General features: G+C 45.4%; 2 protein-coding genes and 1 pseudogene across 4 annotated transcripts in view; 1 reads left to right on the top strand and 2 right to left on the bottom strand.

The window, feature by feature from the left end:
- Window positions 1–9293, bottom strand: part of RER1 (retention in endoplasmic reticulum sorting receptor 1) — a 45559-nt gene extending 36266 nt beyond the window's left edge. Inside the window, exon 1 of one of the 2 annotated variants that reach the window (XM_073602995.1) lies at window positions 9159–9293. The gene's annotated coding sequence lies outside the window, so the exon portion shown is untranslated. Of the gene's footprint in view, window positions 1–8829; window positions 8963–9158 lie in introns of those variants that run through there. The other variant, XM_073602996.1, reaches the window with a different exon arrangement.
- Window positions 5818–5990, bottom strand: LOC141111527 (U2 spliceosomal RNA; annotated as a pseudogene).
- Window positions 9294–11490: 2197 nt separating the features above from the next.
- The window catches only part of MORN1 (MORN repeat containing 1), a 518336-nt gene continuing 509216 nt past the window's right edge, over window positions 11491–20610 (top strand). For both annotated transcript variants that reach the window (XM_073602994.1, XM_073602993.1), the window contains exon 1: window positions 11491–11637. In XM_073602994.1, coding sequence (XP_073459095.1) covers window positions 11565–11637 — 73 coding nt within the window. In that variant the 5' untranslated portion in view covers window positions 11491–11564. The remainder of the gene's footprint in view (window positions 11638–20610) is intronic.

The following is a 20610-nucleotide window of genomic DNA, read 5'->3' as shown; positions in this document are numbered from 1 at the left end:
GTACTGCTTGGTTGCTCTGTTAAAACAGATCCACTGGGCTTTTAAACAGGAAATCTTGTGATTAGCAGTGGGTGTTTCTCATTTGAAAAAACCTCTCAAGATCAAAATTGGTATTCAGATGCACTGCTTCTCTCCTGCGGCTGGTGTTAGTTAAGATACCCCTGAGTCCTTCCAAATAAGCAACTTTTTAAAGATGCAAGAGCAAAGTCAAACAGCAGGAAAAACATGAACACAATGTAGCCCATATAGTGTCCTCTACTGAGCATGTTCATATTTCAGTTCCCTTCCAAGTCCTTCATTTCCGCCTTTTCCTTATCTATGTAGCCCACATCACTACAGAGTCACACATGTGGGCGTATATGCAGTGGCACTCCCCTCACTCCCTCCTCCATGTACTCCTATTGCTACTCACTGGGGGTGGCATTATAGCATGCCAATAATAGTCACTAAGAAATTAACAAAAAGCTTAGTTTTAATATAAATCAGTATTAAATATATCAAGTTTAGTTAATCAAAGTATAATTGTTAATACCTGTAAAGTGATCAAATAAAAATGCCAGTCAGGCAACTGGCACAGCACCAATCAGGGCTGGCCAGACACACACTCACACTGTAGAGAGCATACATCAGTAGAGTAACAGATGCCCCTTCCCAAAGACCTTCCCCTGCAGATGCCAAAGAACAGGGAAAGATCATGTGACCACACAACGGGAATAAATGACTTAAGGCTGCATTCACACCCGAGCGTTTTCAGCTCCTAAAACGCTCATCTCAAAAGTTCAAAAACGCCCAACAAGTAAAATCCCATTCATTTAAATGGTTCACATCTGAACGTTCTGTCACCTGAAGCAAAAGGCCTAAAAGGCAAAAAAGTACAGGAGCTTCTTTTTGGGCAGATTACAGGCGTTTTTCCATTGGTGACCTTTTGACCTGTACGAAATTGCGGTAAAAAAAAAAAAAAAAAAAAAAAAAAAAAAAAAAAAAAAAAATCGCACGACTTTCCGCCTGAAGCAATACGCTCAGGTATGAATGCAGCCTAAAAGAATATTTTAAAAGCAAAATATAGTGGCATAATCTATATGATTTATGCGAATGAATTATGGTAATTAACACTTCTCAGTTTAGTGTCACTTGAATGCATTCCCTGCATTAAAAAGGTAAAAAAAAACAAAAAACATTTTGCCCCTGGAGGTGCCCCCCCCCCCCCCCCCCCCCCCATACTTGCCTGTATCAATCCAGAGCTGTGTCTGCCTGCCAGTCTTCTCTCTTCCCACTCACAAGCTTGGCTGAGAGCAGCGGGAGCCATTGGCTCCTGCCAGTCAAATCCTGTTAAAGAGCAGGGGGCAGGACCAAGCCAGGCTGTGCGTGTCAATGGATGTACACAACATGACTCGGGATCGAGCCTGCCTGTCTGCCCCCATATGAAAAGCTTGCTGTGGGGTCAAACACAGAAGAGCAAGAGCCAATATTGCCGGTGAGGGACCAAAGAAAAGAAGGTTCGGGGCTGCTCTATGCAATACCAAAAATCAAATTTTCTTTATTGTACATCACTGGACATCTTCACGTCCAATATGATAGGGATGTCTCAAAGCAGTGAATATGAGGGGAGGGAAATGGCAAAACGCTAACTGGCCCCAAACATCTAAACCAAAAGAGGTTAGAACCTCACACGGCAGTCTGTAAAACTCGCTGACAAATGGTAGCGTCCGTAGCAGCTCTAATAATGGTAAAAACTTTGTAAAAAGTATGAACCGAAGACCAGGTAGTAGCAGCAGCTGTACAAACTTGAGCTTGGGAAATGGTAGACTTGGACATTGCACAACCCTTTCTTGGGCCTTTAGAAATCACAGAGAGGGAATTTAATGAATTGCAGCAGTCGACTTCAGTTAACAACTGATAGCGTGAACCACATTCCCAACGTATGAAAAGCCTTGTCCTCCATCTGCGGCTTGGGACAGAAAGACGACAACACAATGTCCTGGTTGAGATGGAATGAAGAAACCATCCTAGGCAGAAATGATAGCTGAGGCCAAAAAGCCATCTTCTCACGGTGGAGCACCAGGAACATTTTCGCACAAGAAAAAAAAAAACAAAAAAAAAAACAAAAAAAAAAAAAAAACAGACAATTCCAAAACTCTGTGAGCCAAAGTAACGGCAACCGGGAAAATAACCTTCGAAGTCAGAAGGACTAAAGGAATATCCCCTATGGGCTCAACAGAAAGTACCAAGCTGAGGTCCCTCGGAGTCAACAGAATCCTGACAGATGGAACAATACACGTGACACCTTGCACAAAAGCCACGTATCAATTAGAGATGCACCGAAATTTCATCGGTCGAAAATGGTGTTATTTGCAGAATGCCAATAAGAGAAAAGGTGCCGATAATGGCACCGAAAACGCACCGCGTTTTTGCCGAGATTTTGGGCCGATTTTACCATGATTTACTGTGCTTATGGTGTGTTTTTCATAGATCATGTGACTCAAAAAATGTAACACGGGTGCATTAATGATGCGTTCTTGCACCGTTTTCAATGCATTTGAACTAGGATGCACTTTTGTGCGTTTTTTTTAACTGACCAAAAATGTACCAAGCTCGATCTTTAACACCACAATGGAAGCCCAACAGACCAGTGTGCAGAGATGCATAGAATTTAAAAGGGATACATTTCTCTTGAGCTTCTCTTACGCTAAAGGTGCCAATAATGGCCGACAATAAATTCATATTCATTTAAATTGATATTCATGAAATAGTCAAATATAATATACAAAGCGGTTCAAGTACCAATCTTCCCTGTATAGCTTTCAATAAAGCATCTGACAGCCGCTTCTCCTTTCCCTCTCGTGGCTGTCAGATGCTTTTTTCAAAGCTATACGGGGGGGGGGATAAATAAATAAAAAAATCGTCCTGTATCCTCCTCCAGCTTCCCGGATCCCCCCCTGGCTCCCCCATGTGCTCCTTGCTCTCTCCAGGTCCTCCTCTGGTCCCCCCCATCCCAGATCGGTCGAATGGAGAGCGGAGGGAGCGGCAACGTTGATTTTTTTGGGACTCTAAATAGTGAATGAAATGGTCTTCCTTTTCTGAATGCAGAGTCAGTGATCACTGACTGTCCATTCATAATTAAACATCATAAACTGTACTATTGGCAATGTGTTGTATAAAAATGTATACAGTCATTTTCAGTATCAGTTTTCGGCCTAGTGTATTTTTCATTTTCGGTTTTGGCATCAAAAAACCCATTCGGTGCACCTCTAGCCGCAAGCCACTGTGTTGCGGCCCCACTTGTCCGCAATCCCCCCTGCAATCCTCTTCAAATGCCTGGAATGTTTTTTTTAAGTAGAAGCAGCAGGTTGTTGAACTGTAGGCATTCCGGTGCGGGATCCGGGTACCATTTCTCTTGGTGTTAAAAAGCTGTGGAAAATGAATCCGAAAAAAGCAAGTCTCCTAATCCCAGATGGAACAGTTGAGAAGCTAGCCGTTTTTGTGCACAAAGCTGCACAGAACATGACCATCACCCAAGACACTAGCAAAAAAAACTGAAAGGGGTTGTAAAGGTTTGTTTTTTAAAAAAAACAAAACAGGTTATACCTACCTCCTCTCTGTGTAAGGGTTTTGCACAGAGCGGCCCCAATCCTCTTCTGGGGTCCATCAGCGGCGTTCTTGGCTCCTCCTCTTCTCGAATGCCCCCACAGAGAGCTGCATTCCATGGGGGCACTCATGTGGGCACACTCCCGAGTCCGGCTGCTGCATCCATTGACAAAGACAGCACTCGGCCCCGCACTCCGTGTCACTGGCTTTGACTGACTGCAGCGGGAGCCAATAGCTCCCACTGCTATCTATCCAATGAAGACCTGAGACAGCTACATTGCTCATCTACCTCGCTGGAACAATCGGGTTCAGGTAAGTAAAAGGGGGGCTTCTGCACTACAGAAGGTGTTTCACCTTAATGCTTGGAATGCATTAGGGTGAAAAACCTTGAGGGTTTACAACCCCTTGAAGCCCTGCCTAATGGGGAGGGGTTAATGCCTGGGAGGGGACCTCCTGTCTAGTTTTTTTTTTTACCAGTGTCCAATCACCTGTAGGTGGCACCATAACCTTATCATACTAGATATGAAGATACTCTGTGTCCTGTGATGTTCGTTAAAGAAAAAATATTTTTTGAAAACCGCACGCCAGGAGGTTACCTATAATAATTAGTATTCTGTTCCCACAGTGTTGCTCTGTACTGTACAAATAATAGTTTCATTCAAGAAACCACACACAGCACTCTTCTTGTGGCGCTGCGATGGACAGCTCTGTCTATAGTACAGTGAAAGATCGTACTGTTCACTCTACCCTCATCCATTAAAAAGGTATTGTACTCTTTTTACAGAGCACAGGGCATTCTGTGAATGAACCCCCCTCATCTATTACAGATCTAAGCCCTGCCCACCATACCCCTAAATACAACATCTTCTCCAACCACTGACACACTCACTGGACAGAGGACAGATAAAAGGGACTTACTCCCAAATTCAAGGAAGTAAAACCCTTTTAAGTGAAGCCACTTTCTGGGGGTGTAGTGGAATAGAAGAATTTTTCCTAGCTAGCAAGGATAATATTAGGTACCTTGTGGTATATGTTCTAGGAATAATTTTATGGGGAAAACCAAAATCCTTTCTTACAGTGGGGCTGCCTCTGAACTGCAAGGGTTAAATGCTTGTTTACATCTAGGGTACCAGAAAAAGCAGTTTTATATACCTGATCCCCAGAGAGCAGACACTCTCCTCTACACTCTGGCTTGAGGACTGTCCCTTAGAACCATCACATCCAACACAGAGCTATGTGCCCTTTTCATTTATGGAGCTGTAAAGTCTCCAGGTTTTTCAACTTAATGTATTCTATGCATCAAGGTGAAAAACCTTTTGCTGTGCAGCAGTCCCCCAGAGCCCCTCCTTTTACTTACCTGAACCCGATCTTTCCAGCGATGAGAACCAGCCCAGCCGATGTCTCTGGTCCGCATCGGATAGACTGATAGCAGCAGGAGCCATTGGCTTCCGCTGCTGGCAATCAAATCCAGTGACATGGGAGCACTCCCGCACAAGTGCCCCCATGGAAAGCGGCTCTCAGTGGGGGCAGTCCATGCGAAGGAGGAGCCAGGAGCACCGCAGGGGGACCCCAGAAAAGGAGGATCGGTGATACTCTGTGCAAAACCCTTGCATAGAGGAGGCAAGTATAACATGTTTTTTTTTTTTTTTTTTTTGAACAAACTTTTTCAATCACTTTAAATCAAGATTGTGGTGTGCAAAGACACCAAAAGTGAACATAAAAAGGATATGTGAACATACACTAAAAAAGTACATTTAGGGGTGTGTCATATGGTTCCTTCCCTGACCCCCCAGGGTACAAGACTCCTAACAGGGGAAAAAACACTCTGGTCCACCTAGCCAAAAGACCTTGTCCGTATGATCAGCCAACACTGACCAACAAGTACTAGGTGAGGGACTCTCCTGAAAAGAAACCCCCCTCCCCAAAGCAGGTAAAGAAGGAACCTAAGGGCCACATAGCTTTCCCCTAGGGTAGGCCTAAATACTCATTCTAAACCATCCAGGAGTTAAATTAAACACACATATAAAATGCAGGTGACACACATGGAGAGAAAAAGAAAAAAAATAGGTGAAAATAACACAATGGCTAAGCCTTACCCTGGATTCAGCCAAAAAGCACAGCCCATAAAAGGAGGTGAAGAAAAAAGCAGGTGGTGTTGTGGCCTAGTGCTCATTTTCACAGCGGGGTCCTAAACCCATAATGATACTTTACACCAAGGCCGTCACCTTACCCACTGGGTGCTTAATTAAGATTCCTTTTTGCTAGGAAGACCCTATCATACCAGCAGGGATAATACACAGCCAGCCATCCAAGGCAGAAGGCTAGAATGATGGCAGAGCACCCCTACCGGACACTGACAAGAACAGACACTGCATGTGATCTAAGCCAAAAGGCCAAGATGTGATATGGGTCCTGCACTGTACTTGATGATGTCAGAGGCCATGTGACCAATGCTGCGTAGGGGAGAAGCAGCTGTGAATGCCAGTCTAGCACTGTTGAGGGAGCCTGAAAGATTGGAGCACGAGTAAGAAAATATTTTATTGGTACCCTGAGCCAGAGGTTCAGCCCCCCTCCTTCCCCTGCAGTCTTCTGGGACACATCACAGGTCCCAGAAGAGTACAGGACCATTCACAAGGCACCGAACGACTCGTGCATGTGCAGTGGGCATTCTTCACTTCCTGTTTCCCTTACTACAGATGCCGGCGCCTGCACCCGAAGCTGATTGAAGAATCGGCTCGGGTGAGGACACTGCGGGATACCTTGACAAGGAAAGTGTCCTTATATTAAAAGTCAGGAACTACGGTATTTGTAGCTGTTGACTTAATTTTTTCTGAAGGAGCCTGGAGCGTCAGCTTTTAATTAGAGGTCAGAAACCTTTTCCACACCTATCCCCTCATTTTTTTAATCCATTCTTACCTTTCATATTGAGTTTCCCCTCAATTACCATATATGCACAACCAGCAAATCCAACGTTGTCCTGCTGTAATCTGCCACTGAAAGTCATGTCCTGCGATGCCATCTTCCGCTCTGACATCATATGAAGCCATTTGTCTTTCCCAGGTTCTAGCAGCTGGTCCTCAGACAATATGCACCAAGTAGGAATGCCTCAGGAGCAGTTACTTCATTTTTGCCTAAGCAAGAATAGGAGGCAGGGGTGGGGTGGGCCATATAGCAACAAAATATAAAAAAAGTAATTAAGCAGAAAAAAAAAAAAATGGTCAGCTTTTTTTTTTGATAGCAGAAGGGACGATTACAACAATGTACAGTGGAATTTAGCTGAGAAGGTCCGCTTTGAGAATCAATTTACTAGCTTTAGACAGCCGGAATGACAGTGAATAATAGTGTGCTGTAAATGTCAGATCACCCCCAAGTCTTGTAACTTCAAAAATGCAGGGTTCTTACATCTATACACGCTGTAGCTGGTGGTTCCACTATGAGGATGAAGTGCATACTTGGGTGGGCCTCTTCAAGTAACTACGTCTGCAGCACAGGAGGTCCTACACTGGTACTGGGAGGTGGCACCTGAACATCAGTGATTTAGCATGGACTTCTCCAAAACACCATGGAGGTGTATGGACCACGAGCCCAGAGGTACAGGACCAGCTTTGTAATTGAAAGTCTAGTGCACTGTGAATTACAGCCTTAGGAAGGCCGTGGACAGTATGACTTTCTTTCCTGCAGTCACAGGTTCCAGGAAAGAAATGTTCTTGATTGCTCCATTAGCACAGACAGTGCTGACAGGAATCCCTCCTACTGAGCTATTGTCTGTTCACCCGACCCCACCAGAAGAAGACAGTAATTATCAATAGCAGCTATTTGCGATAACTGGAAGCGAATCTGGTGGCTGGTTGCTCCCAAGTTGATCGATCAACTTGGCATATTCAGCCTGACCATTAATGGTTCGAATCTTGGCTGGTTCTTGCTGAACCAGCCAATATTTGAACCGTGTATGGCTGGCCTAAGGCAGTGGTTAATTTTTAAGGTGCAGTGACCCACAGGAGCATCCTCCAGTCCCAGCCTACACCCGTTCTATGTGACGATCTTCTGGGTGTCACTGAAAATGACATCATGTACGCACCCTTGGACGCATGCCTAGGGCTGCCCATCCCTGAAAAGTGAAACGAATCACTCTTATCCTCTACAGCCAAGGAAGCTGCCATCTTAGCCTCTGTTTGACCTGCAGTTGCCATGGTGCTGCACATGTGCTCAGTTATGACACCAGCCATGTGATAGCTTGACAGTTCAGTTGAGAGCACAACAACTGACAGTTATCACTCACAATTAAGGATGGGCTCGGGTGTGTTCGCACACTCCACGTGCAGAGCCCGCCAGGAAGTCGGCAACGCTCTGCACTAATCACAGGCAGTGAGACATTTCCCAATCTCTGCAGCCGCACATCGGGAAAATGTCTCACTGCCTGTGATTAGCGCAGCGCCGTGACGACTTCCTGGCGGGCTCTGCACGTGGGCTGTGCGAACACGCCGGAGCTCATCCTTACAATGTGCCTTGGGTGTACATAACTGTATTCCTGTGGAGGACTGTGTTAACCCTCACAGGGATTCACAGGTAGTCAGTCCCATTGCTGTCAACAGGGATGCAGCAGCTGCACAGACACAGCCGCTGCTCCTAATGTGACATCTCATTGGGTGCGCAGCCCTAAACACAACCAGGCTACACTCAGGGACACCCGCATGGATGTTACATTGGGAGTAGCGGCTGTGTCCGTGCAGCCATTGCTAATGATTCCTCTTAAACAGCAGCAGGACTGCCTGCATGGAACACCTGTGCATCCCCGATATGGTAAACACATCAGTCGGCAGACGTATGGTTATTTACACCCCCGGTGAATGAGGCCTGTTGTGGGAAACCGTTAAAATTGATGGGTTAAGCTCTACTGATTAAAATGTCAGTCTGGTGTACTAAAAAGGAGCCTACATTCACATCCATGGGAAACACAGGATGTAGATGATATCACAGCACACCTCAAGGGCACACAGAGCCCCCACCCTGTACACAATTAGGGGTGCTGGGGGCCCATCTTCTCTACTCCTATAGAAGGGGGCCCTATCTCCTCTACTCCTATGGGGAAGGGGGACTGCAGCAGTTCTATGCCTGGGAGCACAATCCAGGCCCCCTTCCCCCATGTGACACCTCCACCCTGAACACTGCAATCATGGGACTCCAGGTACTGCTAGAGGGCAAAGCACACACTGTACGAACACATGACACTGAGATCAGCCTTACCGAGGAGAGACACCGCACACAATACGAGCTCCCTAACCCTTCTTCTACAGGCCCTGGGGAGGCTGGGACATGTAGTCCACTCGTACTACCTTGTAATGAAAGTAGGCTGCGTCCTAACTACACCTCCCAGCATGCCTTGCCGCTGACCAACTCACTTCCGCCTCTCTCTCAATAGACGCCGACGAGGCAGGGCGAGGGTCGCTGGAATGGGGTGACAGGAAGTAGCAATACCGAGAAAACCGTGATATAATGGCGCTGCTCTGTGTGTGACGTGTACAGTGAGGGGCGGTATGTGCTCGGTGACCGGGAAAGGCCCAAACGGCTCTTACCTGCCTTCTCCTGCCCGACTCGGAACTGCCAAGAGCTCCCGAAGCTACACGTCACTGGTCCCGCCCACCGGCAACAGGCGTGAGCAGCCGAGCACTGAGCGCATCCAGCCATCAATTGGTTTAGGCTGTTCTAGCTGTATGGCTCCTGATCTGCTGCTGCTGCAGAGGTTTCAGATGAATGGAGCATCAACTAAAAGTTGTACATTTTAATCATTTTTAAGCATTAATCATTTACATCAATGAATGGCATCTCAAATGTGCTTTCTGCAATTTTTATCTCATTCACACCTCATCGCTTTGAAATCGCGGCAAATCTGCCTGCAATTTAAAATGCAGAGATGTGAATGCAGCCTAAGGCCTCGTACACACAATACGAAAATCAGAAGGGAAAAGTCTTAAAGTGGAGGGCCACCCTAAATTAAAAAATCGCATGAAAAATCTTAAAAAAAAAAAAAAATTTGGAAAAAAAAAAAAAATTTAAACTTACCTGAACCCTTGTTGCTAGGCAGTCGTCCTAATCTGCCTCTTCCTATTCCGCGGCGTGTCCTGCTCCTCGGAACTGTGTGTTCCCAGAAAACCACGGGGCTATTCACAGAGCGCTGCGCCGCTCGCGCGTGCGCAGTAGGAAAACTGGCAGTGAAGCCGCAAGGCTCCACTGCCTGTTTCCCTTACTTAGGATGGCGGTGCCGGGACCCGAGAGCCAAGGGACGGGGCGGCTGACATGGCGGGCACCCAGGACAGGTAAGCGTACTTATTTAAAGTCAGCAGCTACAGTGTTTGTAGCTGCTGACTTAAAAAAAAATTTCGCTGGCCGGAATCCCGCTTTAAGATGAGCTGTCTGTGGATTTTCGGATCGTTCGTATTTGACTTTTACATCAGACAAAAGCTGGATGTGCCGGCTATAAAATTTTTGCTGGCTGTGAACTCAACGTCTGATTTTCGGATGTTCAGTACAGAAATCGTCACACAAAAGTCGAAAGTACAAACACGCATGATCGGAATCGAGGAACGTCTGGGAAGAGTTCGGTCTTGTAAACTACCGTTTGTAATCTAGAACATTCGTGACGCAGCAATTGATGAAATGTCGAAATGCAGCTCACATTCTCATCTTCTTTAATGGGATAATAATGAAGCTGCTTTGCTGGTGATATTGATGGAGTTATGCCAAACGTATTTTAAAAGGCATTTGTTTTGTATGATCTGAAAATCGCGAATCAATGCTCACCAAAATTCTGTCAACTTCTACGAACACAAAATTAGCATAAGGGGCCCAAAGGGTGGCGCTTGAGAAATGACATTCCTCTTTATACTCTCATAGTACGTCACTACGGTCGTGTTTGTCAAACAACAATTTGCGGGTAGTTAGTATGCTAGAGAAAATCCCGAACATGCGCTTTTGACAAAAATCAGACACTCGGTCGTCCAACAATCAAACCGTGTGTACCAGGCCTTAGACACTATGCTGCCCGGAATTATTAAAAAGTGTCTGAGACAAACTTTGCCCCAACTTTGTCCCCATTATGGGCAACAGCACCCAAAGGAGATAGAACTTGAATGCCCTCTCATGTTATCTGCATCCACATATTGCTTGGTTTCAAAGTTGACATTTGAACTTTCTGATACAAAAACAACTGTCCCTGATTTCAAGGGACTGTCCCTGATTTGGAGCAATGTCCCTCATTTGTCCTTCCTTTGTCCCTCATTTTGGTCTGATCTATATAATTGTATATAAAATGCACTTTTTATCTATCAAAAAGTGTTTTCCAGTGCTAAACCTTTCATCTGATTCCTAAATTGCTGCATTTGTAAATTTCAAAAGCCAATATAAAGGAATATTAGTGGTAAAAAAAAGCACTTGCGAGTTTAACAAATCTTGTTTTTTTTTTTGTACAATTCTCCCTTAAGGGGGCGTGGCAAGGGGTGTGTCCTATGCCTGAATACTTTTGCTGATAGGTGTCCCTCATTCCCATCTCAAAAAGTTGAGAGGTATGCAAAAAAACTGAATAAAGTCTGTTAAAATGCACATGCAGTATATGGATAGACTGTGGCTGAACTGAACGATTTAGTGACAGGGTCTCTTTGAGGTGGTGCACCCAGCAACAGATTGAAATATTTCCCTCTTGGCAAATATAAAGGTGACTATAAGGCCTGTCATCTGTCACTGGTGATGTCATCATGTGGACAGCACACTGCTCCCTATACACATTATTATCACTGTGAGCGCCGATCATAAACTCCGCCCACTAGACCAGCTGCCAAATCAGAGCAGACGCATGCTCACTAGCCGCGCGGAAGGTTTGCCAGGTGCCCGGCGTTTATTGGCCAGGCTTTTCTCTTTAGCCCCACCCCTTAGTGACAACTCCCGTGCGAGCGTGGATTGGTTGCTATGTAAACACTGCAGGAAAGATGGCGGCCTCCAGGAAAGCACTCAGGGTGTCCAAGCAATATGCGGGTGATGTGAAGAAGCAGCTCCGGCATGGTAATAAATGAGGCGAGATGTAACATAGGACGGGACTGTACTAAACAAGGTTTACATAGAAGATTGTGTTTTACGTTGCATATTACTGGGAATGGCTGAATATCTTTAACAATCTTAATAGTTAATATGTTCACGAAACTTAGAATTGTTTTTAAGCTTTGTTTAGATAGTTGATTTTATTTGTAGCGCTGGCCCTTTAATTTAAAGCGGCCCTTACAATCCATAGGAAGTCTGTTTTTGTTTTGTTATTAACCCCTCCCCCATCCTAATCTGTGTACAGAAATGTAAAGCAATCACCTGTGGGGGTCCCCGGACACTCACCCCGTGTGGATGTGGGGGGAGGGTAAGTGTATGTTAAAGCAGAACTCCAGGAATTATTTGTATTGCATACTTACACTGGTCCAGTTTGGCTCAATGTGTATATACACTATATTGTCAAAAGTATTGGAACACCTGCTTTTACACGCACATGAACTTTAAAGCGGAGATCCACCCAAAAGTGGAAGCTCTGCTTATCTGACTCCTTTCCCCCTCCAGTGCCCCATTTGGCACCTTTCCGGGGAGAGCGGGTACCTGTGTACTGCCATTCAGAAAGCACAGCGTGCTACGCACATGCGCAGTAGGGAACCAGCTGTGAAGCTTCAAGGCTTCACTGCCTGCTTCCCTTACATACAATGGTGGTGGCAGCACCCAAGATCCAATAGAAACATCCACTGGGGTGCCGACATCACTGGATTTCAGGACCAGTAAGTGTCCTAATATTCAAAGTCAGCAGCTACAGTATGTTTAGCTGCTGGCTTTAAATATTTCATGGGGGGGGGGGGGGGGAATATTGAGTTGGCCCACCCTTTGCAGCTATAACAGCTTGAACTCTTCTAGGAAGGCTGTCCACAAGGTTTAGGAGTGTGTCTATGGGAATGATTGACCATTCTTCCAGAAGTGCATTTGTGAGGTCAGGCACTGATGTTGGACGAGAAGGCCTGGCTCACAGTCTCTGCTCTAATTCATCCCAAAAGTGTTCTGTCTGGTTGAGGTCAGAACTCTGTGCAGGCCAGTCAAGTTCCTCCACCCCAAACTCGCTCATCTATGTCTTTATGGACCTTGCTTTGTGCACTGGTCCTAATCATTTGGTGGAGGGGGGATTATGGTGTGGGGTTGTTTTTCAGAGGTTGGGATTGGCCCCTTAGTTACAGTGAAGGGAACTCTAAAGGTGTCAGCATACCAAGACATTTTGGACAATTTCATGCTCCCAACTTTGTGGAAACAGTTTGTGCACAAACAAGATCCATAAAGATTTGGATGAGCGAGTTTGGGGTGGAGGAACTTGACTGGAAGAATGGTCAAACATCCCCATAGACACACTCCTAAACCTTGTGGACAGCCTTCCCAGAAGATTTGAAGCTGTTATAGCTGTAAAGGGTGGGTCAACTCAGTATTGAACCCTACGAACTAAGACTGGGATGCCATTAACCACTTGCTGCCTGGCCACCATCAAATGACTGAGGTTCTCGTTCTGGGAGGACTTCATATGAGGGCCCCCCAGAACGACCCCGATCTCTGTAAAGAGTGACACCAATCATTGCCCATTAGTGATGCCAGTCAGTGCCCATCAGTGCCTGCTCATCAGTGCCCCTGTCTTGCCGAGAAAGTTCCGTCGGCGGATAAGGACCCCCCCTGTACTGCGCAGGCGCAGCGCCTGCGCAGTACGAACTACTATGAGCTGCCGGAGATAGCCTAAGCTCAAAATCTTTAATCAGCTGTACATGGCGCCTGCGCCCTGGGTCCAGGTTCCTTCCCCACCACCCAAGTGGACATAGAGGGGGAATAAAAAAGAGCCGAGCGAAGCGAGGCCGTGCCCGAAGCGTGGCGAGCGGCCCTCTTACAGGCGCCGTGTACAGCTGATTTTCAGCTATTCACCTTCAGCTATTTCCGCCGGATCCTACTGCGCAGGCGCAGCGCCTGCACAGTAGAGGGGGGTCCTTATCCGCCGAGCGGAACTTTCTCGGCAGAACACCGCCTATCTATGCCACCTATCAGTGCTCATCAGTGCAACCTCTCAGTGCGGCATATTAGTGCCACCCCATCAGTGCAGCCTCATTGGTGCACATCAGTGAAGAAGAAAAGTTACTTATTTACAAAATTTACTGACAAAAACTAAGAAAACTAAGTTTTTTTTCTCCTTCACTGATGGGCACTGATAAGGCGGCACTGATGAGGTGGCACCAATGAGCGGGCACTGACAGGCACCGACGATGGGCACTGGTAGACAACACTGATGGGTGGCACTGATATGCAGCACTGATGGGCATTGATAGGCGGCACTGATGGGCACTCATGGGTGGCACTGGTGGGCACAGATGGGCAACACTGATGGGCACTGAAAGGCTGCAAAGATTGGTACTTATGGGTGGCACTGATAGGCGGCACTGCTTGGCACTGATAGGCGGCACTGATACGTGGCACTGATACGCGGCACTGATAGGCATCCCTGGTGGCACTGGCAGTGGTAGGCATTGTGAGTGGGCACTGATTGGCATTTCCCTGGTGGTCTAGAGGGGGGCATACCTGGTGGTCCAGTGTGGATGGCCATCCTGGTGGTCCTGGGCAGGATCCGAAGGGGGGCTGTGCTGATAAACAATCAGCACAGACCCCCCCTGTCAGGAGAGCAGCCGATCGTCTCTCCTCTACTCGCGTCTGTCAGATGCGAGTGACGAAAGGCTGATCAACGGCTCTTCCTGTTTTACATCGTGATCAGCTGTGATTGGACATGGCTGATCACGTGGTAAAGAGCCTCCGTCGGAGGCTCTTTACCGAGATCGGTGTTGTGGTGTGTCAGATTGATACACTGCACCACCGATCGCCGCGATGCGCGCCCCCACTGGCTCACGGCAGCTGTTATCCTGCTGGACATCATATGGCGCCCAGTCAGGATAACGCAACCACCGCCTGGCCGTCATTTTGCTGTAGGCCGGGCGGGAAGTTTATAAATACCACCAAAAGAAAGCTCTATTTGTGTGAAGAAAATTATTAAATATGAATTTGGGTACAGTGTTGCATGACCGCACAATTATCATTCAAAGTGGGACAGTGCTGAAAGCTGAAAATTGGCCTGGGCAGGAAGGGGATGAAAGTTCCCTGTATTGAAGTAGTTAATGTTCTTGTGTGGGTAAAGGCAGGTGTCCCAATACTTTTGGTAATTATATATATATATATATATATATATATATATATATATATATATATATATATATATATATATATATATATATAATATATATTTATGGGTCGTTGGAGAAGATGACAGTCACTACAGTGATAGACAGAATCTCAGGTTCTATGTAAGCAGCTTCTCCTCTGCGCACAGAATACAAGGAATGTTCCTGTGAAAAGGGCCTAAGGGTTAAAATAGCCAAAATGCTACAAAAATAGCATAAGTGGAAAGTCTCTAGAATTGTCCTGGGGATTGTGGCTAATCAATACAGTTATCGTCCTGTGGGCTGCTAGGATTTTACCCTATCTCACCCTCCGATTGGATAACTTTATTAGTCATTGTCAGCACTTTAAGTTTCTCAGCGGGTTAAAAGCTGAAAGCTATTACTGCATAATAGTATAGAGCCAGGAGGAAGTACAATTGTTTTTTCTCTTTTCATTTTTTCTTTATTTCTTTCTCCGGCCACTGAGGACAGTTACAGTATGTGGCCGGGGGGGGGGGGGTGTCAGGGGGGAAGACCGGCGAGGAGCGGTGGCAGGAGAGTGGAGGTAATAGGAATGGAATTGCTGAGTTGCCATTGTCATTGCCGTCAATATTTCCGTCATTGCCCATTTGTTGCTCACTTATTGGCAGGACTGCCTGTTTGTTGTCCAATATTGCCTGTATATTGTCACAATTTAGTGCTACAGTGCCATCCCTGTGAGTCTGGGGCCAAGTCGCCTCTATTTGTTTTTGGGACCATAATACTAGAATTTGCCTCCCCCTCTCCTTCAGGGCTGTCGCTGTCAGACTACATTCATATTTTTTTTTTTTTTTTGCATCTAATGCACTGTGGTGATCTTTATCCCCCCTCAGAATTACAGGCTCTAATGGTTACAAAAGGATTAGAAGATGCAAAAATTAAAACGTGGCATCAGAATGTTACCTATGGGGGTCCATGTATGATTGCTTCTCTTATTAGAATATGAAATGTGCCTTCAGCATCTTCATGGAATGCCCATGTTTTTAAGCTTTGAGCATCTCCATTAAAAAAATCAGCTGTAGATAACCCCACATGGCCAGGATGAGGTTGGGAATCTGTATTTTATTGATGAGGTCGGGAATCTGTATTTTATTGATGAGGTCGGGAATCTGTATTTTATTGATGAGGTCGGGAATCTGTATTTTATTGACTTTCATCAGCTCTATTTGCTTAACGATATTGGTACGTTTGTATTGTTTAAAGCATAACTCCATAGGAAAAAAAAAATTCTCCTATGCAGTGGGGCTATGCCCACATTGCATGGGTTACCTGCTTGTTTTGTCTAGGGGCGCACTGAAAGGCTTTATTTACCCAATCTTTTGATCCTTCAGAAAACTGTGCTCCCCCACATCCAGCAATGGACTGTTCCTGCTGTCCTCCTGTCCAGAGCCGTCTATGGGCATGATGACGTCAAGAACAGTCCACTCACAAGACCACTAGCATGCTGGGGGGGGGGCAATGACAGGTCTTACACTCGGAGGATTGGTGGATTAGGTAAGTATATTTCTGCTCTGAAATCCCCATGACAAAAACAAGCAGGTAACCCACGCAGTGTGGGCCATTCAGAGCTGAAAGCTTTATGCTTAGTTCTGTAATATCATGACCAAGGTGAGGACCTGTTTATCCATATGGTAATCCATAGCTACCAACTGTCCCTGATTGTGAGGGACTGTCTCTGATTTGGTGCAATGTCCCTCTGTCCCTCTTTCCTCCTCATTTGTCCCTCATTTTGGTCTGATCTATATTGTTATATATAAAATGCACTTTTTATCTATCAAAAAGTGTTTTCCAGCACTAAACCTTTCATCTGATTTCTAAATTGCTGCATTTTTAAATTCCAAGAGCCAATATAAAGGAATAGTAGTGGAAAAAAAAAAAGCAATTGTGGCTTTAACTAATCTTGTTTTTTTTTTTATACAATTCTCCTTTAAAGAGGAAGTAAACCCTCAGCAAAAAACGAAAAAAACAAAAAACCCTGCAAGACAAAGGCATAATTAGCTAGTATGCATAGCATACTAGCTAATTATGTATTACTTACCTCAGATGGAAGCCCCCCCATCGGTCCACGTCTCCCCCTCCGACCGCCGACATGTTGTCCCGGAGTGACTTCCGGGCTGTGATTAGCCGGAGCCGCGATGACGTCACGCCGCGCATGCGCGCGGGAACGGCACAGTGCAACTGAAGCAACGGCATATAGCGCCATTGCTTCAGTTGTCTTAAGTACGCATGTGCGACATGACGTTGGCACATGCAAATACAGGGATATCTCCTAAACCGAGCAGGTTTAGGAGATATCCTTGTTAGCTACAGGTAAGCCTTAATATAGGCTTACCTGTAACATAAAGTTGTAAACAAGGGTTTACAACCAATTTAAGGGGGCGTGGCCAGGGGTGTGTCCTATGCCTGCATACTTTTGCTGATAGGTGTCTCTCATTTCCATCTCAAAAAGTTGGGAGGTATGGTAATCTGACCTAGATATGGTCTGGTTTATCATGTGAATGCTCTCCGCGAATGAATGATCTGTCATCATTCCTTTACCAGGAAGTATTACATTTTGATAATGTAGGGAAGGGTTATATTATTTGCCACGTTTTTATTGCAGACTAGAGAGAGATTTACTTTCTGTATTTGTAATTCCAAAAAAACAAAACCCCTTGTGGGACTAACCTAATATACTGTAGATCCTGCAAATAAAGAAATTGTAAACTGAATGATAAACTACTTGCCAAAGTGTAACACCTTACTCTCTCTACAGAGACTTCCAGGTAATAGATCATACTGTATACCATATTCAATTATGGAGGACACACACACTTCGATAAATGATTGATTACTTTGCCAATTATATCTCCTGATAGGAACAATCAACCTATATTTGATAACCCATTTGATTGATATGCCACACACTGGGAAGTGGATTTTGATAGATCGTGGGAAGATAAGATCATAAGATTTCACCATGCAACTTCATAATCTAATTGATGCAAATACAGTTGAATTCAGGGCCACAGCATCTCAGATCTGCTGACTGATGAAAATCAATCAATAATTTTCTGCCGTGGATGACCGACTCAGTTTGATTGAGTTAATTTTAAAATGAGTCTAAATCGATTGCAAGGGAAGTTATGGCTTTTTAATTGTTTGTCGTTATGTTGGATTTGCATGCTGTTATAGTTTTTTACAGGATTTATATAGTGCTAACAGTTAACGCAGTGTTTTACACTACAAAGAGGGACTGTGCAATTACAATAAATTTCAATACAGGAGGAATAGGAGGGCCCTGCTCATAGAGCTTACACTCTAAAGAGAGGGGGAGGTGGTACAAAAGGTGCAGGGGATGATCTGATGGAGGTGACTGAACTAAATTTTTTGGGTAGAGGTGGGGTAGTCTTCCCTGAATAAAGGAGTTTTCAAGGATCGCCTAAAGGTTGACAGTATGGGAGCTAACCAGACATACTGGAATAAAGAGTTCCAGAGGATAGGAGGGGTTTTGGAGAAGTCCTGAAGGCGAGCATGGGAGGAGGTAACATGGGAGCTAGAGAGCAAGATGACTTGGGAGGAGCGGAATGAACGATTTGGGCGATATATTGATTGAATAACAAACTGAAGTGTGTACAGGCACCATTACAGACAGGCTTAAAGCGATATTAAAGCCTTGTTTTAAAAAACAAACATGTTATACTTGCCTGCTCTGTGCAGTGGTTTTGCACAGAACAGCATGGATCCTCCTCTTCTCACATCCCACGTGGGTACTCCTGGCCCCTCCCTCCTGCCAGGTGCGCTTGCTGTGGGGGCACCCAAGCAGGCTCTTTACCAAGCTGAGGCTTTGTGTGTCTATTCACACAGGGAGCCGCGGCTCAGCCCCACCCCCTCTGTCTCTTGTATGGCTCACTAGCTGTGTATGACAGCAACGGGAGCCAATGTCTCATGCTACCAAAAGACAATCTTGGGTGCAAGTCCCCAGAGAGGCAAGACTCTCGTGCACATTGCTGGATGGAGAGGAGGCTCAGGTAAAACTTAGGGGGGAGGGGGGGGGCTGCTGCTGCACACAGAAGGTTTTTTACCTTCATTGTATTCCCTCTTAGATTGGACGTTCTAACAAGCAGGGCCCTCTGATTCCTACTGTATTAACCTCTTCACGCCCGCACTATAGCCGAAAGGCTTAAATTGCCGGGAGGGCATCCATGTATGTCCTCCCATGCTTGCCATGGTCCATGGTACTTAGCTGATCACAGATCGAAGTAAAGGGCCAATCCCAGCCCTTTACCACATGATCAGCTGTCAGCCCATGACAGCTGATCACGTGATGTAAACAGAAGCCGGTAATAAGCAGATTACTGGCTTGTGCCATCTATCAGTGCCCACCAGTGCTGCAAATCAGTGCCCATCGGTGCCTCATCATCAGTGCAGCCGATCAGTGCCACCTCATCAGCACACATCAATGGAGGAGAAAACAAACTATTAAAACTTTTTTTTTTTTTTTAATTATTTTTTTATATAATTTTCTGTCTTTTTTTTGTTTGTTTAGCAAAAAATAAAAACCCCAGCGGTGATTAAATACCACTAAAAGAAATCTCTATTTGTGTGAAAAAAATGATATTCATGTCATTCAAAGTGCGACAGCGCTGAAAGCTGAAAATCGGCCTGGGCAGGAAGGGGGTTTATGTGCCCAGTAAGCAAAAAGTGGTTACATTGTATTGTAATTGTACTGTCTGTCCTTATCTTGTAAAGCGCTGCAAAAACTGTTAGTGCTATAAAAATCCTGTAATAATAATTTGGATTTGACCTTACCTGATCTAGTAAATGAATGGCTAACACTTGTTACAAGCATTTAACCAGGCTGCACAAATTTCCCCCATATTTTCTCTAAGGCCTCATTCTTACAGGGTGATTGCATCTATGACCCATGCAGGGCTGTGTTTTATCGACACAGGGATGCACAAATGTTGCATGCATCCTGTTGCGGTAGTTCCATTGTTGTCTGTTGGGACTCGGCAGCTGCACAGACACAGCCACTGCTCCCAATATGACATCCTTGCGTGCGGGTGCACGGCCGCCAAGGGGATGCACATGTCTCCTGTGCACCCCTGTGCTGGTAAAACCCGGCCCTGTATGGGGCGCTAATGTCATTGCCCCGTGTGAATGAGGCCTAATACTATGACTTATATGATCCTCCGCTCCATCTAGTGGCCAAAATGTGGTATATTTTCTGATTGAGTTACCGTATTTCAGAACAATATTCCACATGTTGCCCATTTGATGGAGGTGGTGATAATAGGAAGTTATAAAATTAGAGAAAATGTGGGGTAAAATGTGTGCAGCCTTGAAGAATGCTTGTGACATGTATCCAACAAATGTTTTATCAATAGACCCCAAAGTGTTAGCCATTCATATACCAGACGATATAAGGTCAAATCCACTGCTGAATGTGCCATTGAATGTACCCACACAAGTATTTTTACACTACGTCCCTTAACTTCTCTCTCAATCCTACTGCAATAAGAATATACCATCAAACAACAATCCCTCCAGTATGTGACCATGTCCTCCAATCTGTCATATTAGTCCAAACCTTCAAAAATGATAATAGAAAATATCCCTACCGGATTCTGGAAAAGGCGATATCCCAAAGAGGCACAGTCCCTTCCAATGAGGGACAGCTGGGCACTGGGAATTTTTACTCTTTACTAATTCCTATCATGGCAGGTGGATGAGTATCTAAATCTCACTATTAGATTTG

Source organism: Aquarana catesbeiana, linkage group LG10 (genome assembly GCF_042186555.1).
Source record: "Aquarana catesbeiana isolate 2022-GZ linkage group LG10, ASM4218655v1, whole genome shotgun sequence".
Taxonomy (NCBI): domain Eukaryota; kingdom Metazoa; phylum Chordata; class Amphibia; order Anura; family Ranidae; genus Aquarana; species Aquarana catesbeiana.
The sequence above is the reverse complement of the archived record's forward strand: the minus strand, read 5'-3'. Positions and strand labels throughout refer to the sequence as shown.